Source organism: Monodelphis domestica, chromosome 7 (assembly GCF_027887165.1).
Source record: "Monodelphis domestica isolate mMonDom1 chromosome 7, mMonDom1.pri, whole genome shotgun sequence".
NCBI classification, from domain to species: domain Eukaryota; kingdom Metazoa; phylum Chordata; class Mammalia; order Didelphimorphia; family Didelphidae; genus Monodelphis; species Monodelphis domestica.
Genome location: NC_077233.1, coordinates 173,328,156 through 173,340,999, shown reverse-complemented (window position 1 = coordinate 173,340,999; position 12,844 = coordinate 173,328,156). Strand labels below are relative to the sequence as shown.

The 12,844-nt window shown below is 37.5% G+C and overlaps 1 protein-coding gene across 5 annotated transcripts in view; it reads left to right on the top strand.

Moving 5' to 3' along the window:
- Nucleotides 1-12,423, top strand: part of GGA2 (golgi associated, gamma adaptin ear containing, ARF binding protein 2) — a 42,182-nt gene extending 29,759 nt beyond the window's left edge. For 4 of the 5 annotated variants that reach the window (XM_056806083.1, XM_056806081.1, XM_007498775.3 and 1 more), the window contains 4 exons: nucleotides 4,126-4,289; nucleotides 5,821-5,990; nucleotides 10,501-10,611; nucleotides 11,473-12,423. In XM_056806083.1, coding sequence (XP_056662061.1) covers nucleotides 4,126-4,289; nucleotides 5,821-5,990; nucleotides 10,501-10,611; nucleotides 11,473-11,583 — 556 coding nt within the window. In that variant the 3' untranslated portion in view covers nucleotides 11,584-12,423. The remainder of the gene's footprint in view (nucleotides 1-4,125; nucleotides 4,290-5,820; nucleotides 5,991-10,500; nucleotides 10,612-11,472) is intronic. The other variant, XM_056806084.1, reaches the window with a different exon arrangement.
- Nucleotides 12,424-12,844: the final 421 nt, after the last annotated feature.

Sequence of the window (12,844 nt, the reverse complement as noted above, 5' to 3'; positions counted from 1 at the left end):
TAGATTTCCTGGAGCTGAATTCTTGGATATTTCTTCATTTCTTTTTCTATAAGATATGTCACTTTTTATTTCAAAGCAAGGAGTCAAAAATCATTTTCGTAAATTAGTAAAGTAACAGATAATAAATTTATGGAGCAAGACTGTGGACTCCACTAAACAAAATGGAATTTAATAAGAATAAATGTAAAGGGGCAACTAAGTGGCTCAGTGGAAAGCTTTGTTCAAATTTGACATCCTAGCTGTGTGACCCTGGACAGGTCACTTAATACTAATTGCCTAGCCATTACCATTCTTCTGCCTTGGAACTGATACTTAGAATCATTTCAAAGACAGAGGATAAGGGTTTAAGGTGAAAAAAAAAGAATAAATGTAAAATACTTCATTTCACTCAGGTTATAATCAACTGGAAATATGTAAGAGGCATAGTTTAACAGCCTTCTGGAAAGTGCTGAAGTGTTTTCATTCACTGAAAGTTCAGCATGAGCCAACAGTTTAACATGGCTGGCAAAAAAAAAAAGTTAATTTGATCTTAGAATGTTTTAATTGAAGTCTAGTAGTGTTTAGAACCAGGGAGGTAACTGTCCCATTCTGCCCTTCTCTTGTGATACTGTATAGGGAATATTGTGTTAAATGTTTAAAGGTGATCATTGACAGTTGTTGAGGCAGACAGTATTGTGAAGGAACTCAAAATCATGACATAAGTGGAATGGTTAAAAAAAAAACTGGCCTGAACAAGAATGGAAAGAAAAGGAAATATTTGAAGGACTGCTTTTTGGAAAAAGGCATTAGAGAGATGACTGGTACAGGTCACAATAAGGTAGATTTTGGTTTCATAATTATCAAATACAGTAATGACAGCTTTTATTTTCACATTGTCTAGATTTCCCCTTTCTCCTCTTTTATTCTTCCCAGAAAACTAAATTTGTAAAAAACAAATAATTTTTTTTAAAGTGGAAAAGGAAGGAAAAAAAAGTGAAGCTAATCAATTGCCTGAAAAAAAAAATCTGAGATTTGGGTCTTGGCCTCTGTAAAAGGAGCAGATTGACTTTTTTCATTGATTTCTTATTTGGGGCCAATTTTGCAACATTGTTTGTGGTTATTGTTTTTCCATTTACATTATTGCAGTCAGATTATATATTGTTTTCCTGGTTTTGGCTAATTTGATGACCCCCCCCCCCCCATTTACTATTAAATCTGAGTATACACCAATAAAATGAACACTTGTATATGTTATGCCTCAAGTGTATAATAATAATAACTAACATTTAATAGCACTTAATATCATGCCCTAGAATTGCTAAGCATTTTATAATTATTTTCATTTGTTCCATTTCAACAATCTTGGAAGGTAGGTGCTGTTATCCTTATTTTACAGATGAGGAAACTGAGGCAAGCAGGAGTGAAAAGACTTGCCTAGTGTTACATGGTGTCAACATGGATTTTTTGATGAATTAGTTTACCCTTACTTTTGACCTCCCCAGTACTAAGCACACATATTTTGATTTAAATGTTAAGCTTTTTTTTGTTATGGAGGCTTCTCTATTGGTTGAAAGTTTCCTCCCCAGAAGCCCAACTCCTGAGTTTGACGTTTGTCTTTAATTTGTTACAGCTGACCATTTTCTAATGGCATAGCCGTTGAGTGTTTATGCACCTGATTGTAGTTAGTCTTTGTAGGCTTCCCAAAGGTATACAGAGACTCTCAGGATCACTATCTCTTCTGAGTTGGCATCTAGTATGTTGTCTTCTCCCAGAGGTACGAGTCCCAGAGCCTTTTGGTTCTGTAATGACCAAATGATTGCCAGTCCCTTTTCCCTGATGAGAGTGAGTTTTCTAACTACTTGGAAGTTCTGTATATATTTCCAAGTTAACAACAGCTAGTAAGTGTCTGAGGCTAAATATTAACTCAGGGTCTTCCTGGTTCCAAGCATGGTGTGCTATATCTACCACACTACCTTTCATTAAATTATTTGGTAACTCTGCCATCTGACTTGGTACCCAAAACAGAAAAGTATCAAGGGCTAGGTAATTAGTGTTAAGTGACTGCCCCAGGGTCACACAGCTAGGAGGTGTCTGAGGCTAGCTTTGAATCCAGGACCTTCTGTCACTAGGCCTGGCTCTCAATCCACTGAGCCACCCAGGTGCCCTCCTACCACATATCTTTCAAAGTAATCTTGCTTATCTTTGATTCCTTCTGTTCTCTTCTTCGATTATCCTTTCTTTTTTTTTTTATTAACCTGATTTTTAGTCTGGTCTCTCTGATAATCCCCTTCCCCCCAGCAAAAAAAATGCTGCTTCACCTTGCATCAGTTTGTGTTAAATCATGCTTGTGATTTTTCATTGCGTAATATTATTCCATTATCTCTCAGAGCATCTTTTTAGGGGTCTTTTTAGGAGGCAGTTAATAAATAAATATCCATTCCCAATGTTTCCTGAGCTCTAGGCCTACTGCAGCAGCTGCCTCTTGGGTATTTCCACCTGAATGTCCTGTAGATGTCTGAAATTTAACATCCTAAACAAAACTATCTGAACCTGGATGACCAGGAAGATGCCTCCTTGAAGGAATGGCATCCTCAACTCCTCTACTCCACAAATCTCAGTCAATTGGCAAATCATAGTGCCACAAATTTGGTTCCTCATTACTTCTCCCTTGGACTCTTTCAGTAGCCCTCTAATTGATCTTCCTACTCCAATCTGTCCTCTATAAAGCCACCAAAATGATTTTCCTTAAGCACAGATCTGACTATATCACTCTACTTCCCAATATTTTCTGGAATTTAAATTCTTTGTGGCCTCTTTCCCACTTTTTCTTTTAAACATTTCTTTAAATATTATTCCATTCTCACTCCAGTTCAGCCATACTAACCTGCTTTTCTAAACACTATTTTGTCTTCTTTTTATTCTTTTATGCTGATTTTAATATTCTATTTTCTCATCCATTCCTCCTAGGATCCCTGCATGCCTTCAGAATTAAGCTGAAGTGCTACCTTCTACATGGAACCATTCCCATTTCTTCTGGTCGTAGTGCCCTCCCTTGCCAAACTAATTCTTTTTAAATTAAAAAAATTTTTATTTTATTTTATTATTATGAATTTTCTGAAGTAATATGATGCAGACTGTCTCCCCCTCTTTTTCCCTCCCCACTTTGGGAGCTGGCAAGCGATTTAATCTTGGTTATACATGTATGATCATGTAAAACACATTTCCATATTGTTCATTTTCATAAGTGAATAATCATAGAAAAACAAAACCCCAAAACATAAAACCAAATAAACAAGTGAAAAATTGTGCTTTCATCTGCATTCTGATTCTAGCAGTTCTTTCTTTGAAAGATGGATAGCACTTTTTGTCATCAGTCCCTCAGATTTGTATTCTATCTTTGTTAAGTCTATAACAGCTGATCATTTCACAATATTGCTGTTACTGTGTACGATGTTTTCCTGGTTCTGCTTATTTCACTCTGCATCAGACCATGAAGTTTAGGTCTTTCTGAAATCATCCTGTTCATCATTCCTTATAGCACAATAGTATTTCATCACTGTCATATAGCATAATTTGTTTAGCCATTCCTTAGTTGGGGGAAATTCCTTTAGTTTTCAATTCTTTGCCACAACAAAAAGAGCAGCATAGACTAACTGGCTAGTATGAACAGGTCCTTTCCCAGTTGCCAACCTCCATTCATTGTGTGATTGTGTGTGTGGGGGTTTTTTCCCCCTTTTAGGATGTTAAGATCCTGAGGGGAGAGGCTTACTCACTGTCCTTTGTATTCTCTTTCTGTATTCACCATAGTGCCTGGCACATAGTAGATGCTTAATAAATCCTTGTTGATTGATAATATTGATAACTTACATTTTTAAAGCACTTCTAACCTTATAAAGCACTTTATAGATTATCTCTGGAAGGGATAGTTTGATCTCCCCCAAAGTCCCATGAAGTCACAATGTAGTGAAAGCTAGGGAACTCCTACTTCCCCTACCCTTCTCCAATTGGCTTCTCTATTCCCTGACTCCCAAAGGAAGCATGAAAATATATTTTGTGTGTATGTGCGTGTGCATTTTCTAGAGAGAAAGTACCAGAGAAGAGAGCTTTTTCTCTCTAACCTTTTATTTTAAAATTATTTTCCTCCAGGAATTTCCTTCATCAGAAAACACTCTCAAAAGATTCACCAGTGGGTACCAATTCTTTTCCAGAACAGTCTTGGGAGATAAGAACAGGAGATACTCCTTCCCAACCAGCACTCCTGAATCAATCTCTAAGTCAACTTTTTGTTCCACTAGAATCAATTAAGCCCAGTAAGTATAATCTATTTCCTTAAACCAGTCCTGTAAATAGACATTAAGACAGTTGATTTTATTAGGAATATGGACCAAAAAATATTGAGGCAGGGTGGAGGAGAAAGGAAGTAGTTGGGAAGATTTCATGAAGGAAATGGGGATTGAGCAGCACCTTGAAGAATGGGGTTGAAGAGAGGGAGAAAGAAATTTCCAAGCAGGAACAGAGCATAAGTAAAGAGGAGAGGCAGGAGTGAGCATGGGCTATGATGAGACTGATGAGAGTTCATCAACGTGAGTGACAGGTGCAGAGGAAGGATTCATGAGTATGAATCGAGGTGGAGTGGGGAGCCATTGTGGTAAATCCCTACACGTAATAATTTTACAAAGCATAGTTTGGTAGCCATACAGATAGGAAAAGGAAGAAACTAGAGATAAGGAGGCCAGTCACAAGACTTGCAATAGCCCAATAATAACATCATGGCAGTGGGAGTAGAAAGGAGGGGCTGAAAAGAGTAGAAAGTGACTACAAAGTTTAGAGCATAGGCAGAGGGGTTTGAGAGAATGTTAGTAGATGACTCACTGACAGATAGGGAAGTTGGAAAGGAGTCTAGTTTGGAGGAGAAAAAATGTTTAGTGTAAAATGTGATGAGGTGCCACTGTTTGAAGATATCCTGCAGCCTTTTGCAGATGCAAAATTGGGGCACAGGTAAGATGCTGTGGCTACAAATATACATTTTTAAGTCATTTGTTCTTTTTTTAACCCCTTTCTTTCTTAGTAACAACTCTAAGACAGAAGGGTAAAGGGTAGGCAATTGAGGTTAAGTGACTTGCCCAGGGTCACAAAGCTAGGAAGTGTCTGAGGCTGGATTTCATCCTAGGTCCTACCAACTCCAGGCCTGGCTCTCTATCTGCTGAGTCACCTAGCTGACCCCCCTTCCCCCTTTCATATAATTATTATTATTTTTTTTACTCTTACCTTTTGTCATATAATCAATACTGTTTATTGGTTCCAACGCAGAAGAGTGGTAATGGCTAGGTAACTGGGGTTACATGATTTACCCAGAGTCACAAAACTAGAAAATATCTGAGGTCTTATTTGAACCCAGGACCTCCCATCTCTAGGCCTGGCTTTCCGTCCACTGAGTCCCCAAGATGCCCCTTCACACAGTTATGAGAACTGAAGCCATTTGAGTAGGTGAGATCTAAGTACTTGGTGGATACAAAGATTAAATATGATAATGCGCTGCATTGGCTATCACAGCCTCAGAAGGGAAATGACATAAATGTAGCCCTCCTTTTCCCCTAGCTTTAACCATTTTCCTTCCAAGACAAGCCTTCAGGGAAGAAGTACATTTTGATAGGCCTTTGCTCTGCTCTTCTGTAGAGTGGAGAGTACGGGAAGTAGTTGGGGAGTGAGAGACATAGAACGCTTTATCTTCCGGGGTAGGAAGCAGGCTTTGGGCCAGGGCCTCTTGCACTCAGTTCATCACTTCCCTTTGAGGATTATGGGTTAGAGGCTCATCTTCCTAATCGGGTCCCTCTCCACCAGGTGACCTGCCTCCCATCACCGTGTATGATCGAAATGGTTTCAAAGTCTTGCTCCATTTTTCCCAGGCTGGAGTCCCGGGTTACCCTGAGGTACAGGTACTGTTGCTGTCTATGCTGAGCACAGCACCACAGCCTGTCTGGGACATTGTGTTTCAGGTGGCTGTGCCAAAGGTGAGTAGCTGGTAGAGACTGTTTCCTGGAAGTTCTACTTCAACTCCTGAATCCCTTTTCTGAACCAGTAATAGACATTTGGCTGGGCTTTAGCCAGGAATAAACCTGCTTAGAATTAGAGACCCAGTGAAAAAACTAGATATCTATGTTTCTCTCAGGATTTCTTTTGGAGGGACTATAGCTCATGCTGTAAGCTAGATGAGCTCTTTATTTGAAAAAGAAATTTTTGAAAAACATTGAATTGCTTTTTTTTTACTTGCTTATTTTAAACCCTTAATTTTTTGGTAATAATTCTAAGACAGAAGGGCAAGGGCTAGGCATATGGGATTAAGTAACTTGCCTAGGGTAATGTAGCTAGGACATTGCCAGGCCAGATTTGAATTAATTAGTATTTAGATTGTTTCATCAACTACATTGTATCCTTCCCACTCCTTCCAGAGATCCATCCCTTAGAATAAAATAGAGAAAGGGAAAAAAATTTGGCAAAACTAACCATTATAATAAATCTGATTTTATTTATCCATTTATGATCTTGTCTCTTTTTGGGATCAAGCTCATTCATTATAAAACTGTAGCATTTATTTTATTCATTTATTTATTCAAATGTATTTATTTAGAATATTTTTCCATGGTTACATAATTCATGTTCTTTCCTTCCCCTTTGCTCTCCCCCCCCTCCCACTTGGTTATACATGTATCACTGTTCAAAACCCATTTATATATTAATATTTGCAGTAGAGTGAACATTTAAAGCCCAAATCCCCAATCATGTACCCATCAAAACATGTGATCAATCCTATGTTTTTCTTCTGCATTTCTGTTCCTACAGTTCTTCCTCTGAATATGGATAGCGTTCTTTCTCCTAAATTCCTCAGGATTGTCCTGGATCACTGCATTGCTGCTAGTAGAGAAGTCCATTACATTCAATTGTACCACAGTGTATCATTCTCTGTGTACAATGTTTTCCTTTCTACTTCTTTCACTCTGCATCATTCCTTTCAGTACAATAGCATTCCATCATCAGGTACCACAATTTGTACAGCCATTCCCCAATCAATGGACACCCCCTCATTTTCCATTTTTTTGCCACCATAAAGAGTGCATTTATGGATACTTTTGTGCACATATTTGACCTTATTATCTCTTTGGGGTACAAATCCAGCAGTAGTATGGCTGGATCAAAGGTTTATACCATTTATTTTCTGATTAGTTTGTTGTTCTTTCTACTTATCATTGTTGTCACTGTGTATATTATTTTCCTGTTTGTAGCTTTTCACTTTGGATGTAGTCTAACTTTTCTGTCATCCATAATTTCTTAAGCCATGTTAATATTACATTTCATTTATATATGGCAGTTTGTTTAATTATTCCTTAATCTATGGGCATGTACCTTGTTTCCAAATTATTGTCAGCACAAAAAATGCTACTCTGAATATTTTGGCATATGCAGAACCTTTCTCTTTGTCAGTTACTCCTTGAAGTATCTGCCTTGTAATGAACTTTCTGTGTCCAAAGGTAGGGGCATGTTATTCACTGTTTTTGCACATTTCAAATTGCTGTCTAGAATGGATGAGATCTTAAATAATCTCATCTCAGAAAATGAAATTAAGGGTACTCCCAAAAGTGGGACTTGGGACACGATGAATTTATAAATTGCATCAAATTTTCAAATAACAATATATGTGCTTTCCAAGTTAATCTCAAAATTAAAAGAACTCTATCAAAGGCCATTTATGAGTCAAATATATTCCTAATTCCTAAAATGGGGAATGAGAAAGCAAAGCCAGAAATACAGACTAAATTCACTGTGAATATAGATTTAGCAATTTAAAATAAAATTCTGTCCAGAATTATAGCAATGTAAAAAATCATTCATCATGATCTAATTGGATTTATTGCAGTAACATAAGAATGATATAATGTTAGGAAGACAAGATAGAGAAAAGGACTTTCAAATGCAATACTCATGTATGGTAGAATCTTATGAAGTATAGATATAGTAAGATCTTTTTTAAAAAGTGGTAAAAATAAATATTTTTTATTCTAATAATAATAGATATATATTTTTATTCTAATCACACAGCTAAGATCAAAAATAAACAAAGAAAAGCCCAAATTATCTCTATGGAGTGATGACATGATTTAAAAAAAAACCACCAAAAACCTCTTACCTTCCATCTTAGAATTTATACTGAGTATTGGCTCCAAGGCAGAAGAGCAGTAAAGTTGAGGCAATTGAGGTGAGGTGACTTTTTTACCAGGGTCACAAAAGTAGGAACTGTTTTGAGGCCAGATTTGAATCTCAATCTACCTAGCTGTCCGGCTGCTCTCAGACATTATATTTTACATAGAAAATCAACAATTAAACTATTTGAAATAATTTATAGTTTCAATGAGATTGTATGCTATAAAACAAAACCACAAAAAGTAAACATCTCTATACAGTAAAACAATCCAGGAGGCAATAATAGAAGGGGAAGTCCAATTCAGAATTAACTACAAAAAAACATAAAATATTTGGGATTTGACCTACCAAAGCTCATTCAATATCTATATAAATTAATTTTTAAAAATATTCCTTAAAGAAAAACAACTGTTGGAATCAATGCTCCTAACTGGGCTCGGCCTACACAAGAAAAATTACAGATTTACATATTTAATGATAAGCCAATCAACAAAGGGAAACTTTAAAAAAATTAGGCAAAATAGTATGACAAGGGATCAAGGGAAATGATTTAAAAAGAAAAGAAGGGAGAATAATTCTTTCTAAACTTTTATACATTTTAAAATTCTTTTATAAAGATAGTCATTGAGCATTTATTTAATGCCTACATGTTCCAGGCACTGTGGTAAGTGCTAAGGATACACAGAAAAACAAAAGCCATCGCGTGTTTTCAATATTCAAACAATTATGTACAAACAAGACATATATACAGGATAAATTGAAAATAATCAACAGAAAGAAGGCACAAGATTTAAGGCTTTTAGTTGAGACTTGGAGAAAGCCAGGGGCAGAGATGAAGAGGGAGGAGAGCATTCCCTGAATGAGGGACAGCCAGTGAAAATACCTAGAGCTGGTCTAAAGTATGACCTCACACCTTCATCAGAGTGGCCAATATGATAGTAAAGGAAAGTAATAAATGTTGGAGGGAATGTAGCAGAATTGGGACACTAATGCATTGTGGGTCGAGTTGTGAATTGATCCAACCATTCTGGAAGGCGATTTGGAACTCTGCCTAAAGGGTTATAACCCTTTGATCCAGTGATACCAATACTAGATCTGTATCCCAAAGAGATTAAAAAAAAAAAAGGTGGAAAGGACCTATTTGTATAAAAATACTTATAGCTGCTCTTTTTGTGGTGCCAAAGAATTGGCAATTGAAAGGATGTCCATCAGTTGGGGAATGGCTGAATTGTGGTATGTGATGGTAATAGAATACTATTGTGCTATAAGGAATGATGAACAGGATAATTTCAGAAAGAGCTGGAAAGACTTTCATGGACTGATGTAGAGTGAAATAAGCAGAACCAGGAAAACATTGTACACAGAAATAGCACTATTGTGGAATAATCAACTGTGATAGACTTAACTGCTATCAGCAATACAAAGATCCAGGACAATTCTGAGGGAGATGATGAAGTCCTATATCTTGGTGGTGACAAGTGTCAGAGGAGAGAAGGGGCAAATCAGAGAGATATTACAAAAGTAGAATTGATAGCCTTTGATAACAAATTGGATTATGGAGGGATGAGAGAGCAAAGAGTTGAGGATGACACACTGTGCCGGGAGTATGCTGGCAAATGTGCTGCAGGACACACGTTTAAGTTTAATCTTCATTTTTAACATTTTCTCCATTATCTTTTTTAGGTCTAGACAAACAACAAAAAAAAAGTTTGTTAATTTGTATATTTTATATATGATTTATACAATATTATGTGATATAATAAATATTATAGACAGTAATAATAATTATATAATAAACATATTAATTTAACAAAATATTAGTATTTGCTGAAAATTTAACAGTTAGCTCCCTGGTTGTGAGTCTGGGTAACTAGGCAGATGGTGGTATCCTTAACAATAAAAGGAAAGGTTGTTGGGTAAGCTAATGAGTTCAGCTTCAGATATGCTGAGTTTAAAACACCTGCAGGACTTCTAGTTGGAGATATCCAACAGGCATCTGGAGAAGAGACTGGAGGTCAGCCAAGAGGTTAGGTTTAGATGAGTAGATTTGATGGAGATGGTAAATTGAATCTATGACAACTGATGAGATCCCAAAGAAATACAGCAGAACCAATGGCTAGCAGGCAGGAGACAGAGAAGCAATGAGAGAGGTAGGAGGAAAGCCAGGAGAGTCTCATTCCCAAAACAAAGAAGATAATAATCAACACTGGAACTCTTGTGGAAAGATGGGCACACTAATTAATGCCTTGTTGGTGCAGGAACTCTTTAACCCACTTGGAGAATGGATCTTTATCTAAGGTGGGGTCACTTGTTTTCATCTGGCAGGCAATGAAAGTGAAACTGCAGCCAGCTTCCAGTTCTAAGCTCCCTGCATTTAGTCCACTGCTGCCACCCGCTGTAATCTCTCAAGTTCTCCTGCTTGCAAATCCACACAAAGTACGTACTCCCCATGAGGGTGCCATTGGGCTGTGTCTCCAGGCTGCAGAAGAGTGGTTTTTTCCCTTCTCTGGGTAGTGAGACCTGGTGCCATTTCTACCTGCAGAGTATCATAGTCAGCTTTCTTCATGAAGTGATTTAAGCACCTCCTCTGTGTAGGCATTGTGCTAAGGGCTGCATGGATATTATCTCAGTTGATCCTCACAATAACCCAGTGACAGGTTCTTTTATGATTCTCATTTTACAATCAAGTAAATAAAGATGGAGTTTAAGTGATGCCCGGGGTCACAAAACTAGTAAGGGCCTGAAGGATTTGAATTTAGATCTTTTGTCTCCAGGCTTAGTACTCTGTCTACTTTGCCACCTATTCGCCTCCATTTGCTTACTGGTAGTTGTGAACTGGAGAAATCCAGCTCTTTTGTTGACAATGGAGCATTTTTGTTTTCCCTCTAAATCTCTGGAAACCCTGTAGGCATTTACTTAGTATAGTATAGCTTGGGGTCACTTAAACTGTTCTAGGAGTTTCTCATGCTTTATACTTGGGTTGATAGTGAGCTTTCTGTTATCTTTGTAATAAGAAAAAGCCAAGGCCAAGTATGTTATACCTTTTTGTCCCAAACTGCTTTTTAAAATCAAGAAATGAGTGCTATGGGGCAGGTGGCCTAGATTTTAGAGCTTCTTGTTTAAGACTGCCAAGAACACTCTGGATTTTGGATTGTAAGCTTTTTTTTTTTTTTTTAAGCTTTCTAAATGGGTAAAATCTTCCCTTTAAAGGGACTGATCTTAGACTCTTTAGGAGGTTTCAGGTCCACTCATACTCTATATTCTTTGGAACACTTTTTTTTAATCTTTTTTTTCCAGGATCCTGTCAGGCTAAGGTACAAGTTGACATTCACTCAAGGTGGGAAACCTTTCAGCGAAGTAGGAGAAGTGAGTGATTTTCCAGATCCGTCTCTCTGGAGTACAGTCTAACCTCTCAAGAAGGACTCTTGGATCAAGCCATCAACTTATCTTTGTTGATCATTTTTGCCCAGGATTGAACATTGTGATATGAAGTGTATGGGCAGATACTGCTATTTGGTTGGCTTAAGAGCCACGTGGGAAATAGCATCTGACATTACCTAGTCTGCCATCTTCATTTCTGATGTCTGTATGGTGATGGATTTCCCTGGTATCACTGGATTTTTTAAGCCAAAGCTTACAGCACAGGCCCACGTTTCAGGGAATTATTCCAGGGAATGATCTTTTATGAATGTTGCCTCATCAGTCTCACCTTTGTGCCTTGTCATCCCTCAAATGTGTTGGGGCTCTCAGGCTGCTCCATTCTCAGAAGCCTTGTAGACATTTGGTTGGTCTTGGGTCCCTCTTTGTGTAGGAGATCTTGTGCCTTCCTGACATCTTTAAAGAGAATCTTTGTCTTCATTTTATATGGACTGCTTACAATTGATTGAAGAAATGTTCCAAATGGAATGCTCATTGCACGTGCCTCAGTAACTAGCTTCTACCCTTAGTGTCTTCCACCATTATGCCTTTTACTTGCCCATGATGGACTGTCTTCAGGTAAATGAGAAGAAAGTAATCTCCAAGTCTCATTTAGGTCTTCAGAGTTTTTGCCTAGAACCTCTTGCTCCCTTTTCATCCTCAGTGAAAGCTTTTTTCCACTTCTTATGAGTGTACTATTCTAGGCTCTGTACAACAAGTTATATAGACTTGGTTCTTATTTTTAGTGGTTTATTGACACAGGATGATATAAAAGGTACATAAAACTTTATGTAAAGCATTTGCATTGAATAAATAAAACAGGAAAAATTATATTTTGTTGGTGTTGATATGGAGGGGGATGCATTTTGGGGATATGTCTTCTAGAGAAAGTGAAGCAATCAAAGAAAGGACATTTCAATAATTATTGAATCAGGAAGAGGGTCAACTGGGTAGACTAGAAGGAGGCAGTCTAGATGGAGAAGAAGTATAGCTTAGCTATCCCAATACAATCCCTCCACAAAGATTTAGAAAATGGACCAGACAGTAATTGGGATGCTCAGGTAGAAATCTGCACAAGGAGGAAGAAGCCAGGGGCAGGCTACACTTGAACCTAAGACTCATCTGCATTGGTTAGAAGCAGGAAGCACACACTCATAAATACACAAAAGTTGGGTATAGAAGTGTGTTTCACTCAGCAAACATGGAATGGAAAATAAGAGGGATTAATTGTAAGGAAAACTGAGTTAGGGTT